Source organism: Salvelinus sp. IW2-2015, linkage group LG19, assembly GCF_002910315.2.
Source record: "Salvelinus sp. IW2-2015 linkage group LG19, ASM291031v2, whole genome shotgun sequence".
Lineage (NCBI taxonomy): Eukaryota > Metazoa > Chordata > Actinopteri > Salmoniformes > Salmonidae > Salvelinus > Salvelinus sp. IW2-2015.
Genome location: NC_036859.1, coordinates 31,878,923 through 31,892,516, shown reverse-complemented (window position 1 = coordinate 31,892,516; position 13,594 = coordinate 31,878,923). Strand labels below are relative to the sequence as shown.

The 13,594-nt window shown below is 42.2% G+C and overlaps 1 protein-coding gene across 4 annotated transcripts in view; it reads right to left on the bottom strand.

The window, feature by feature from the left end:
• The window catches only part of LOC111979130 (CMP-N-acetylneuraminate-beta-1,4-galactoside alpha-2,3-sialyltransferase), a 120,026-nt gene that overhangs the window by 42,457 nt on the left and 63,975 nt on the right, over positions 1–13,594 (bottom strand). For all 4 annotated transcript variants that reach the window (XM_024009441.2, XM_024009443.2, XM_024009444.2 and 1 more), the window contains 3 exons: positions 11,347–11,410; positions 8,605–8,700; positions 6,563–6,749 (listed from right to left, as the gene is read on the bottom strand). In XM_024009441.2, the coding sequence (XP_023865209.1) occupies positions 6,563–6,749; positions 8,605–8,700; positions 11,347–11,410 (347 nt within the window). The remainder of the gene's footprint in view (positions 1–6,562; positions 6,750–8,604; positions 8,701–11,346; positions 11,411–13,594) is intronic.

The following is a 13,594-nucleotide window of genomic DNA, read 5'->3' as shown; positions in this document are numbered from 1 at the left end:
GGCGGGCTTAGGAGCGCTTCCGCCATATTGCTTACACCATTCAGGTTCCTTCCACTCTGCAATCACTGAATGGGTAGTAGTCAGGACTTGTTTTTTGACCAGGCTAGAGCAGGCCACAGGGATACATAACTAACTAAAAGTCTAAATGGCAGCACCAAGCTACAAACAAACCCAATTAACGTTGTCTGGAGGTCATTAGCATGGTGTACATGTTTGACTCAGCGTTTACGAGGTTCAGTGTCTCGCCACAATTTCCCACAGGGAAGGAACTTCTTGAGGGGGGGGGGGCATTTGAGGAGCACTCGCCTAGAGAATATCAAGTTGGTAAGACTGAGACCAGTTACCAAAGACCTAAAGAGTCTACACTTGGGAGGTACTTTGATACTTATTCCCTTTTGTTTGGGAGGAATCTTAAGCATTTGCCAATTTGCTTTTCTTGATGCACACTATGACCTCTGCACTCTGAGGGTCATGGCGGTTGCTCTTCGCCCAGTCTCTCTGGGGTTATCCGGTGTGCGAAACCCATGCCAGCACTCCCATGATGGCAAACAGGGAAAACAAAGGGAACACTTGACAGCATTCCGACCCCAAGGAGGACTTGTGTGAACTACTTGGCCGCAGGGAATCTGGTAGGACCCCTGTTCTACTGGCCTACACTGGCAGGGTCTGGAGCTGTTTTACAACCCCCGTTCTACTGGCCTACAACTGGCAGGGTCTGGAGCTGTTTTACAACCCCCGTTCTACTGGCCTACAAATGGCAAGGGTCTGGAGCTGTTTACAACTGCGCGTCTCCAACTGGCCTAGGGTCTGGAGTGTTTTACAACCCCCGTTCTACTGGCCTACAACTGGCAGGGTCTGGAGCTGTTTTACAACCCCCGTTCTACTGGCTACAACTGGCAGGGTGGAGCTGTTTTACAACCCCCGTTCTACGAACTGCAGGGTTCGGAGCTGTTTTACACCCCCGTTCTACTGCCTACAACTGGCAGGGTCTGGAGCTGTTTTACAACCCCCGTTCTCTACTTGGCCTACACTGGCAGGGTCTGGAGCTGTTTTACAACCCCCGTTCTACGGGGCTACAACTAAGGCAGGGTCTGGAGCTGTTTTAACAACCCCCGTGTCTACTGGCCTACAACTGGAGGGTCTGGAGCTGTTTTACAACCCCGTTCTACTTGGCTTACAACTGGCAGGGTCTGGAGCTGTTTTACAACCCCGCCGTTCTACTGGCCTACAACTGGCAGGGTCTGGAGCTGTTTTACAACCCCGCGTTCTACTGCCTACAACTGGCAGGGTCTGGAGCTGTTTTACAACCCCGTTCTACTGGCCTACAACTGGCAGGGTCTGGAGCTGTTTTACACACCCCGTTCTACTGGCCTACATTTGCAGGGTCTGGAGCTGTTTACTTACAGCAAACCGACTACAGCAGTCCCTCTGATCCTCAAAACTGTTCAATGTGATTAGCCAACTATCATTTCAAAATAATCAGAAGTGTCACCATCAAGATACTCAATAAACCAGTGTTCTGTCAAAACCAGGGAATTAAACGCTAGCTTACATTTGAAGGTGTATCAAAGTTAGCTGGCTAAGTTACTGATTCTGCTTGATATAAAGTCTGGATGCTAGTCAGGATTGACTACTTGCATTTCCGCAGATACCGCTGGTTGGTTTATACTTGTATGTGTAAGTGTGTGTGTGTGTGTGTGTGGGTGTGTAAGCATGCTACTTTTGGTTCCTTTACGATGTTTTAGTGGTCTGAGAAAGATCAATATAGATACTATTTCTGTCCCAGGCTGTGTTCTCAGCTATGGAGTATCTACTGGTTGATCTGCACAAATAGACCAGCTATGATATAACAATAGACCAGCTATGATATAAACATAGACCAGCTATGATATAACAATAGACAAGCTATGATATAACAATAGACACTACCTGTTCAAAAGTTTGGGTCCACTTAGAAATACTTCCTTTCGTTTTTGAAAGCACATTTTTGTCCATTAAAATATCAAATTGATAGAAATACAATGTAGACATTGTAACGTTGTAAATGACTATTGTATGCTGGAAACGGCTGATTTTAATGGAATATCTGAATAGGCGTAACAGAGGCCCATTATCAGCAACCGGTCACTTCGCTGTTTCAATGGCACGTCTGTGTTAGGTAATCCAAGTTTATATCATTGAAAACCCTTTTGCAATTATGTTAGCACAGCTGAAAACTGCTGTCCTGATTAAAGAAGCAATAAAACTGGCCTTCTTTACACTAATTGAGTATCTGGAGCATCAACATTTGTGGGATTATTACAGGTTCAAAATGGCCAGAAACACAAGACCTTTTCCTGAAACTCATCAGTCTATTCTGTTCTGAGAAATGAAGGCTATTCCATGCGAAAAATTGCCAAGAAACTGAAGAACTGGTACAACGCTCTGTGTACTACTCCCTTCACGAAACAGCGCAAACTGTGCAAAGGGGGGGGGGTCAAACTCCGATTGTAAGGTGGTTCGCCCACAGGATTTGGAAGAGTGGAGAGTGCCTACAACGAGGGCAAGTGTTAAAGTTCCATCACGCTTTAGTCGTGTGAACTTAGCAGCACTCTTATTTTTAATTTGAGAGTGAACGTTCCCCTACCCGACCTGTAACCGTCAGGTACAAGCGTTTTATGAGCATTTGACAATGTAGCTTCTATGTACAAACATAATGAGTATACCTATGACTTGTATTCGATGGACAGTCTCTAAATAAAAACTATGTTATGGAGAAGGATCAGTCATAAGCAAATCATATATCAATGTGAGACATGTCGAAATCCTGTCACTGCCAATAGATCGTTGAGCAATCTATCCTACACTCTCGAGAGATAAATCTTGAGGGACACATAGGTATAATCAGTAGTCTATGATCCACTCACCTCCACACTCGTCTCCAGAGCACAGGGATAGAGCACGTGCGCCATGTACAGGGTGAGAGGAAGCTTATATAATATAGCATGATGACTTCCAGCTCACCTCACAATAGTATAGGACACGAGTATAACTTCTCCGCGTCAATCTCGTGCTGAAGTAGACTCTAGTGCAATCATGATAGGCCTCGATTCCTTTCAACTGTCAGCGGCCAGCCATCAGACAAGAGACATCAACAAAGCAGCAACCTGTTTCACAAAGTTTAAGATTGAGAAGGAAATAAGCTGAGTAAGGAGGTATGTCTCGAGGATGAGAGTTCTAGTATTTGATGTTAATGTGGCCTCTCTAGGTGAAACCGTGATGAATGGAACACAACAACAAATGTATGATTGCTATCTAGAACATGCCCCAGATACGCGTAAGAGTGTTAATTCTGTAATAAGGTAAAATACAGGCCAGTTTTTAGCTTCCGCTGCTCTTAATCGGTGTCAATTATAGAGGATCGAGTCAGTAATCTTCAGATGCGTGGGGGCTATACTAAATGAGCAGGCATAGGAGTGTTCTATTTGGCTAGAACAAGCCTAGTGCCGAGTAAAACCACTAATAGACTGTGTGTGTGTACTGGCCTGTCTCCTGGTAGCGCCTCCATGCTCTGGACACTACGCTGACAGACACAGCAAACCTTCTTGCCACAGCTCGGATTGATGTGCCATCCTGGATGAGCTTGCACTACCTGAGCCACTTGTGTGGGTTTAGACTCCGTCTCATGCACACACTTGAGTGAAAGCACCGCCAGCATTCAAAGTGACCAAAACATCAGCCAGGAAGCATAGGAACTGAGAAGTGGTCTGTGGTCATTCCACCTCAGAACCACTCCTTTATTGGGGGTGTCTTGCTAATTGCCTATAATTTCCACCTTTTGTCTATTCCATTTACACAACAGCATGTGAAATTTATTGTCAATCAGTGTTGCTTCCTAAGTGGACAGTTTGATTTCACAGAAGTGTGATTGACTTGGAGTTACATTGTGTTGTTTAAGTGTTCCCTTTATTTTTTTGAGCAGTGTATATATCCACAGCAATAGTTTAGGGCACTTATGATGCAGTTACTTCGGTAGCAATGAAGCTACGCTAATAGTCAGTCAACAGGATTGACTTGTCTTCTGATGAGGGTTTCCAAAATGACTAAAAAGCAGATACAGTTAAACAGTTTCCAGTCAACAGATATGACTGCCTACACTGTTACCATGGTAACTGGTTGTTTACTGAGAATTTATCACGTTAAGCATCTTCATGACTCATTTCCCCCAAATCACCCATAGGAAAATACTGTCTCTACTCAGGTTAATTGAATGTAAATACCTGATATTAGTTGAATGTCTGGTTGAACATCTAAATGCCATTGCTTTTTATTTACCCGTCAAAGAAAAAACACGTCCAAAGTTAAACAAGCCGAGAAACTGGTTGCGGCAATAAATGGAATGTGTGTGCGCGCGTGTAAAATACTAATCCTTCTCTAGGAGCGAACAGAGAATCTAGGATAATTTTTCATCAGCAGGAATTCACAATGATGGGCCTCATTTTGCAAGTGACAAAACACTTAAAAAGACACTTCAAACCTTGATACACTTACTACATACGAACGTATTGAAGTGGACTCGCTGGAAACACGGTGTACAACTGCGGCTGTCTCGGTCTGTGTGTGTCAGGAGAATTGATGGACAGTTACAAATAAAACATCTCAGCAGTCAGCACCATTTTAAAACGGTTCAATACCTTCGCTAAAAATACTTTACAAAGTATTCACTTAAAAGCAAATGATCTTGGGTAACTAGTGTGATATTGTTGTCTCTACCTTCTTGCCCTTTGTGCTGTTGTCTGTGCCCAATAATGTGTGTACCATGTTTTGTGCTGCTACCATGTTGTGCTGCTGCCATGTGGTGTTGCTACCATGCTGTGTTGTCATGTGTTGCTGCTATGCTATGTTGTTGTCTTAGGTCTCTCTTTATGTAGTGTTGTGTTCTCTCGTCGTGGTGTGTGTTTTGTCTTATATTTTTTAAATCGCAACACCTGTCCTCGCAGGGGGCCTTTTGGTAGGCTGTCATTGTRAATAAGAATATGTTCTTAACTGACTTGCTTAGTTAAATAAATCAAATTAAAATAATGCCTTGCATTGTTCTCAGAGCCCTATTATGGTTGTCAATGATTTCCGCAGTTTCAATAAAGAAGTCCAGCTTCTGAAATTCACAGACATTTGCATAGTTAATTACAATGAGCTCCATGGGGCAAGGTCAACCCGAAATAGTGAGTTGGTGTGACTATGAGTTCAGTGAAATAGTGAGTTGGTGTGACTATGAGTTCAGTGCATGCGCGCCATCACAGCTAAAACGCTGTCATGGAAAAGAGACGGTACTTTTGACCAGCAATTTACTTCATGAGAAAAATTATTCCTTCCCCTGCAGATCAAAGGCTGATCTGTCAGGAGCCAGAGGCCAGATCAATTATCTCCGTCCACCATTTCCACTGTCCCGCTACTTACCAGCTGATTAGTCCAGACAAATCTGCCCAATTCAAAAGGATAAGGGGCTATCAAGCAGCCAACTATTTCTCTCTTTCTCACTTACTAGTACCCCCCTCACTCTAACCCTTATTTTACCCTCCTCCTAACCCCTCTCTCGCTCCCTCCTCCTAACCCCTCCATCTCTCCAGAAGCTTGTATTTTGAAAAATGTCACCCAGTAAAAATTCCTGCTGGCCACTGGTCCCTGAAAGTCACACAGCTGTGCTGGATAGGAAGTCGGTTCCCAAGACGCTGGCTTGCCAGATTTGCAAGAAGAATCACTATAGAAAATGAGCAGGAAGCCCCCTATATGGAGAAACTCAACCTAGCCAAAATTGAAGTTCAAAGGCAGGCACYGTTTTTGCTCCATCGGGAATGTCCTTGAATTGAGCCAGGTGGAGTGACTACAGACAAGCGAGAGTGCTTGTGCAAGCTCTTTCAGTGATAACAGATTGTGTCCTCTCAGTCATTAAAATGTCTGCCATCCTTCCTGTCAGAGATAAGGAAAGACCCATTCAGTCACCCAGCCATAGATTAAGAGGCCAATTYGCAGGCTGTCACTCAAGCATGGCAGTCAGTGGCTTGTCAAAAGGTCCTTAAAATGGGAAAATCGTTTTATATGTCATGGCAGAATGAAAAGCAGAGAGAAACCGAATTCAGAAGGTTTGTTTTTCTATAAAACCACAATTTAAAGTGATTTTCATATTCATGAGAAAATGGGAAAGCRTTGTGAGAATTCACAACCACATCTATTGAATGTCACAGGACGAGCAAGTGACTGCGACAGAAGACAGTCTGTTTACGACCAAAATGGCGTTAAAAAAAACAACTTTAAACTAGTCACTCAGTGCCACAGAAAGCACTCAAACTAGCCAAAACATCCAGTGGGATTCATGCGTATGTGGTCGCCTCAATGTTATGAAGCAATGGAAGACCTAGAAAGGAGGTGGGGCTGGACAATATGCAGAATAAATAATGATCATCTTTCAGAGCAGTGGAAATGCACACAAGCTCATACTAACATGACCAACTAACTGTGTGTGATGGATTTCTTAGTGGTCCCAATGAGCAAAGGTAACAACAGTCAGCCTTGACGTATGCCTCACCAGCTTCTCTCTGAAGACCATCTGTCTGAGCCACTTGAAGTCCAGCGGTTTGAAGGCAGAGAAGACGAAGAGTGAGTCCTTCTCGTATCGCTCAGGCTTCTGGATGGCCCCCTCGGGGTAGGTGATGCGCATGGTGGTCTTGGTGCCCACGTCCTTGCCGAAACCAGTCACCGGAGCCTCGTTCAACCTGCGGTTGGAGAAGAAACGCTATGTGGGCGAATAGAGTACCAYAGTATGAGTCATAATACCCATAAAACCTAGTAGTCAAACAAAAATCGTTTTTCTACCATTCATTTTTCCCATAGGGGATTTTAGAAACACTTAAAAGAAGGGCTGTGTTTCATGTAGGCTTACGCTGGCGTGACGTTTTGAGAACCGCGTAAATCTCTCTAGGACAACAAGACTTATCAATATATTTGCCTGTATTTATCCCCCAAAAATGAAATGCTAATTAGCTGCTAATGTGGCTATCATAAAGAACTACAAATGCCATGATGATCTGAACAAGACTGCCGAATAAAGGCAAAGGTAAGAATCTCTGTTGTAACTATCTAATAGCTAAATTTAGTAATGAATAAGTTGGCTAAATTTCTTTAAAAATTGACAATTCTGTGAACAGTCTCTTGATAGTTTAAATTGACAATACCCATCAGCAAAGATGACGTGCGGGAGCTTGCTGTGATTTGTAGTCTTGAATGTTGTCTACTTTGATGCTAATTAGCATTTTCGAATCCGAGAGTAAATAGAGCCAAATATATTAATTAAAGTTACCTTCTCCGAGAGATTTACAAGGTTATCAAAACATCACGCCAGGGTAAGCCTACACAAAACACAGCCCTGATTTTAAATGTTTCTAAAATTCCCAATGGGAAAAATGAATGGTGGAAAAACGATTGGAACCATTCCCTGTTTGACCGCAGGTTTTATGGGTATTATGACACCTCCACTGTGGGGCTCTATACATTGTGTGTTGACATCACAACAAGACTGGGGACTTGACAATTTAGTTTCACTCCCTCTCAAATATGACTACAATTTTTGCCAATCGAAACAATAACTGGTCATTTAGCTTCTATTTAGTTTCTTTCTGATACTGGGCTTGCCAACAAATGCCCAGTACCCTTCATAGTGTAGTGATAAAACAGTAGGTTTACACTCATGCAAGGAAAGTTATCAATCTAAGCCCTAACCTAAGTCAATCAACATTAACAACCTTCAGAGTTCAGGAGGAATCGACAATAAGCAGGATGTAATCAAATCAAATTCAGTGTTATTGGAATTTTAACGTTTGTGCTTTTCTTATAAGTAATTTCTGTCTTCTATTCATGCGCTGTTCTAATAACCAATTTCTGTGTTCATGCAAGTGACTAACTGAACGAATCCTCACTTATCAGCATCTGCAATTTGTCAGTTAGCCCAGACCTTGTTTTGAGAACGAATGAACTCAGTTTCAAGGTCTCAGCTTAAAGAGAAGAAGCCTTGTGAGGTGTTGGTTTGTCACTTGTTATGAACCAGTATTGGTTGGTCACATGAATGAAACAAAATGGTAATGATTAATTAAGCTAAATCACAAATATAACTTGTATTATGTATAGCCATATATAAGACAACTGCTGGGACTGCCCAAGCAGAGCTCCTGATTGATTGGGGGCGGCAGGTAGCCTAGTGGTTAGAACATCGGGCCAGTAACCAAAAGGTTGCTGGATCGAATCCCCGAGCTGACAAGATAAAAATCTGTCGTTCTGGCCCTGAATAAGGCAGTAAATGTATTGAATAAGGCACTGTTCCCCGGTAGGCCGTCATTGTAAATAAGAATGTTCTTAACTGACTTGCCTAGTTACAAAGAAAAAAAGTAAATTGACATGTGTCCTATGGTGCTTTGAGTTGGTTGGAACCTCTCCAGCRTGCTGACAAACGATGATTGATTTAAGATTGACTTCGAGTGTCCCTGTGTAAGAATTTCAAMAACAAGGACTTCATTWTTTTTTTTTTACCCCTGGAACTGGCATCGCGTTGCCCTTATATTAGAAGTAAAGACTCACCTCACCACAATGTCGTAATCATCGATTCGGGAGCCCATAGACTTGTTAGCCAGGATACCACCGTTGCCCACGATAATGCATCTTTTACAAATTAAACTGGAAGAGAAGAATGTCTGGCCAGTTAGAATGTTTGAAAAGAGAAAGTATGTCTGTAAGTGCTAGTATGTACAGTTGAAGTCAGAAGTTTACACACTTAGGTTGGAGTCATTAAAAAAAAAAATCAACCACTCTACAAATTTCTTGTTAACTTCTTTGATATAGGGGGCAGCATTTTCACTTTTGGATGAATTTCGTGCCCATAGTGAACTGCCTCCTACTCTGTCCCAGATGCTAATATATGCATATTTTATTACTATTGGATAGAAACACTCGGAAGTTTCTAAAACTGTTTAAATGATGTCTGTGAGTATAACAGAACTCATATGGCAGGCAGAAACCTGAGAAAAAATCCAAACAGGAAGTGAGAATTCTGAGAAGGGTCGATGTTAAAGCCTATTCAATTCCCTGTAATATATGCATCTGTTTGCACTTCCTACGCCTTCCACTAGATGTCAACAGTCTGTAGAACTCTGAATGAAGCCTCTAGTGTGATGTGGGACCTAATGGGAGGTGTTTCAGTCACTGGTCTGGCAGATTGCCAGTTCTTGCTCACGCGCTTTCCTCACGATATCGCCTTGCGTTCCATTACTTATACAGACTTGAAGAAATGCTCCGGTTGGAACGTTATTGGATATATATAACATCCTGAAGATTGATTCTCTACTAAGTTTGACCAGTTTATTCGACTTATAATATAACTAAGTTTTCGTCCGATGTTTGCCTGCATCTGCGCGAGCGTTTGGACACGCAAAAGTAGCTAAGTAGCAAAAGTAGCTAATTGGACATAATGGACATTATCGAACAAAACAACGATTGATTGTGGAACTAGGATTCCTGGCAGTGCATTCTGATGAACATAATCAAAGGTAAGGGAATATTTATGATGTAATTTCGTATTTGTTGACTCCAACATGGTGGAGAAATGTTAAATCTGAGCGCTGTCTCAGATTATTGCATGGTGTGCTTTTCACGTAATAAAAAAATAAAAACATCTGACACAGCGGTTGCATTAAGAACAAGTCTATCTTTAATTCTGTGTAAAAAATGTATCTTTCAAAGTTTATGATGAGTATTTCTGTTATTTGACGTGGCTCTCTGCAATTACTMCGGATATTTTAGAGGCATTTCTGAACATGGCGACAATGTAAACCGAGATTTGTGGATAGAAATATGCACATTATCGAACAAAACATAAATGTATTGTGTAACATGATGTCCTATGAGTGTCATCTGATGAAGATCAAAGGTTAGTGATTAATTTTCTCTATTTCTGCTTTTTGATACTACTATCTTTTGCTGGGAAAATGGCTGTGTTTTTCTGTGGCTATGTACTGAGCTAACATAATTGTTTGGTGTGCTTTCCCCATAAATCCTTTTGAAATCAGACATGTTGGCTGGATTCACAACATGTGTAGCTTTAATTTGGTGTCTTTCTGTGTGATTTCATGAAAGTTGATTTTTATAGTAACAATCTTTTTTTCCGGAAGTGGGACGCTACCGTCCCACCTATCCCAGAAAAGTTACCAAACTATAGGTTTGGCAAGTCGGTTAGGAACATCTACTTTATGCATGACAAGTCATTTTCCCAACAATTGTTTACAGACAGATTATTTCACTGTATCACAATTCCAGTGGGTCAGAAGTTTACATACACTAAGTTGACTGTGCCTTTAAAACAGCTTGGAAAATTCCAGAAAATTATGTCATGGCTTTAGAAGCTTCTGATAGTCTAATTGACATAATTTGAGTCAAAGATAGTACTTTTTGGAGAAATGTCCTCTGGTCTGATAAACACAAATAGAACTGTTTTTGCCCTATATGACCATCGTTATTTTGGAGCAAAAAGGGGGATGCTTGCAAAGCCGAAGAACACCATGCCAACCGTGAGGCACGGGGTGGCAAGCATCATGTTGTGTGGGTGCTTTGCTGCAGGAGGGACTGGTGCCTTCACAAAATAGATGGCATCATGAGGTGTAGATGTGGATATATTGAAGCAACATCCAAGACATCAGTCCAGGAAGTTAAAGGTTGGTCCTCAAATGGGTCTTCCAATGGACAATAACCCCAGGCATACTTCCAAAGTTGTGGCAAAATGGCTTAAGGACAGCAAAGTCAAGGTTTGGAGTGGCCATCACAAAGCCCTGACCTCAATCCCATAGAAAATTTGGTGGGGCAGAAACTGAAATGCGTGTGCGAGCAAGGAGGCCTCAAACCTGACTAACGTTAAACCCAGCTCTGTCAGGAGGGAATGGGCCAAAATTCACCCAACTTATTGGTGGGAAGCTTGTGGAAGGGCTATACCCAAAATGTTTGACCCAAGTTAAACAATTAAATGCAATGCTACCAAATACTAAAATTAGAGCGTATGTAAACTTCTGACCCACTGGGAATGTGATGAAAGAAATAAAACATTCTCTCTACTATTATTCTGACATTTCACATTCTTAAAATAAAGTGGTGATCCTAACTGACCAAAGACAGGGAATTTTTACTTGGATTAAATGTCAGGAATTGTGAAAAACTGAGTTTAAATGTATTTGGCTAAGTTGTATGTAAACTTCTGACTTCAACACTCTGCGCGTGTGTGAGTGTGAGTGTGAGAGAGAGAGAGAGAGAGTTTTACTTCGTTCCCGTGGTAATTACCTGTCAACGTCTTGACCCAGCCCATAGTTCTTTGTGGCAGTTAGAATAATGTCTATGATTGTTTCTGAAAAAAAACAAAAAACAGTTTAGATATCAACTACAATTAATTATTATTGCTAGTTCAAAGACAAAAAAAAWTATGAAAAGGATTAATAGCTCCTCTTCAATAAACAACTGTCGAGAACTTCAACTCCCAGAAAATGCTGTAGCAGGCTAGGTGGTCCTTGGGAGAGTTGGAGGTCTGGAGAAGAGAACATCCCCCCACATTTATTCARTTACAGATAAGGATAAGCCACAGGCCAGGTGACAAACGTTGTAAAACAGTCACTGCTTTGAGGACAGATGAATCCAGATGATACAGCTCTGCCCATAAAACCACATAAAACCACTTGTTTTCAAAACAAGCACATTCTCCCAGTTGAAGTGTGCTGTGCTAGGGCTCTCTCACCAGGACGACACGGAGCTGGGTCTGGTGRTGTAAGATACAGTGCTGTTCAGCCATAGTGTGCATTCCTGCCATGCTCCAGAGTGTATTCTGGAGGAGTCATGACTCTGGTGTTTAAGACATATTGGTCTTCGCCCCCACAGCCCACTAGCACTTCTTGGCTCTTTGCTTCTCATATTAGTCATAGATCTAGCATGGCCAGATTATTGGGAGATCTAAAACTTTTGACCAGTGGTGTAGAACACCTACTCGTATTTTGGCCCATTCCTCCATGCAGATCTCCTCTAGAGCAGTGATGTTTTGGGCTGTTGCCTGGCAACACGGACTTTCAACTCCCTCCAAAGATTTTCTATGGGGGTTGAGATTTGGAGACTGGCTAGGCCACTCCAGGACCTTGAATGCTCTTCTTATGAAGCCACTCCTTCGTTGCCCGGCGCGGTGTGTTTGGGATCATTGTCATGCTGAAAGACCCAGCCACGTTTCATATTCAAGCCCTTGCTCGATGGAAGGAGGTTTTCACTCAAAATCTCACGATACATGGCCCCATTCATTCTTTCCTTTACACGGATCAGTCGTCGCCTGGTCCATTTGCAGAAAAACGCCCAAAGCAGTGATGTTTCCACCCCCATCTTCACAGTAGGTCGGTGTTCTTTGGATGCAACTCAGCATTCTTTGTCCTCCAAACACGACGAGTTGAGTTTTTATCCAAAAAGTTCTTATTTTGGTTTCATCTGACATAATGACATTCTCCCAATCTTCTTGCTGGATCAATCCAAATGCTCTCTAGCAAACTTCAGACGGGCCTGGACATATACTGGCTTAAGCAGTGTGACACGTCTGGGCACTGCAGGATTTGAGTCCCTGGCGCGTCAGTGTGTTACTGATGGTAGCGCTTTGTTACTTTGTCCCAGCTCTCTGCAAGGTCATTCACATGGTCCCCCGTGGTGTTCTGGGATTTTTGCTCACCCGTTTGTGATCATTATACCCCACGGGGTGAGATCTTGCGTGGAGCCCCAGATCGAGGGAGATTATTCAGTGGTCTTGTATGTCTTCCATTTCCTAATAATTGCTCCCAGTTGATTTCTTCAAACCAAGCTGCTTACCTATTGCAGATTCAGTCTTCCCAGCCTGGTGCAGGTCTACAATTTTGTTTCTGGTGTCCTTTGACAGTTGGTCTTGGCCATAGTGGAGTTTGGAGTGTGACTGTTTGAGGTTGTGGACAGGTGTCTTTTATACTATAACAAGTTCAAACAGGTGCCATTAATACAGGTAACGAGTGGAGGACAGAGAGAGCCTCAAAGAAGAAGTTACAGGTCTGTGAGAGCCAGAAATCTTGCTTGTTTGTAGGTAGACCAAATACTTATTTTCCACCATAATTTGCAAATAAATTCATTAAAATCCTACAATGTGATTTTTGGATTTATTTTCCTAATTTTGTCTGTCATAGTTGAAGTGTACCTATGAATGAAAATTACAGGCCTCATCTTTTTAAGTGGGAGAACATCGCAAAATTGGTGGCTGACTAAATACTTTTTTGCCCCACTGTATGGAATCATGTAGTAACCAAAAGTGTTAATTAAAATACATTTTATAATATTTGAGATTCTTCAAAGTAGCCATCCTTTGACTTGATACAGCTTGCACACTCTTGCATTCTCTCAACCAGCTTCATGAGGTAGTCACCTGGAATGCTTTCAATTGATGGTGTGCCTTCTTAAAAGTTAATTTGTGGAATTTCTTTCCTTCTTAATGCGTTTGAGCTAATCAGTTGTGTTGGTACAAGGTGGGGGGGGGGGGGGGGGT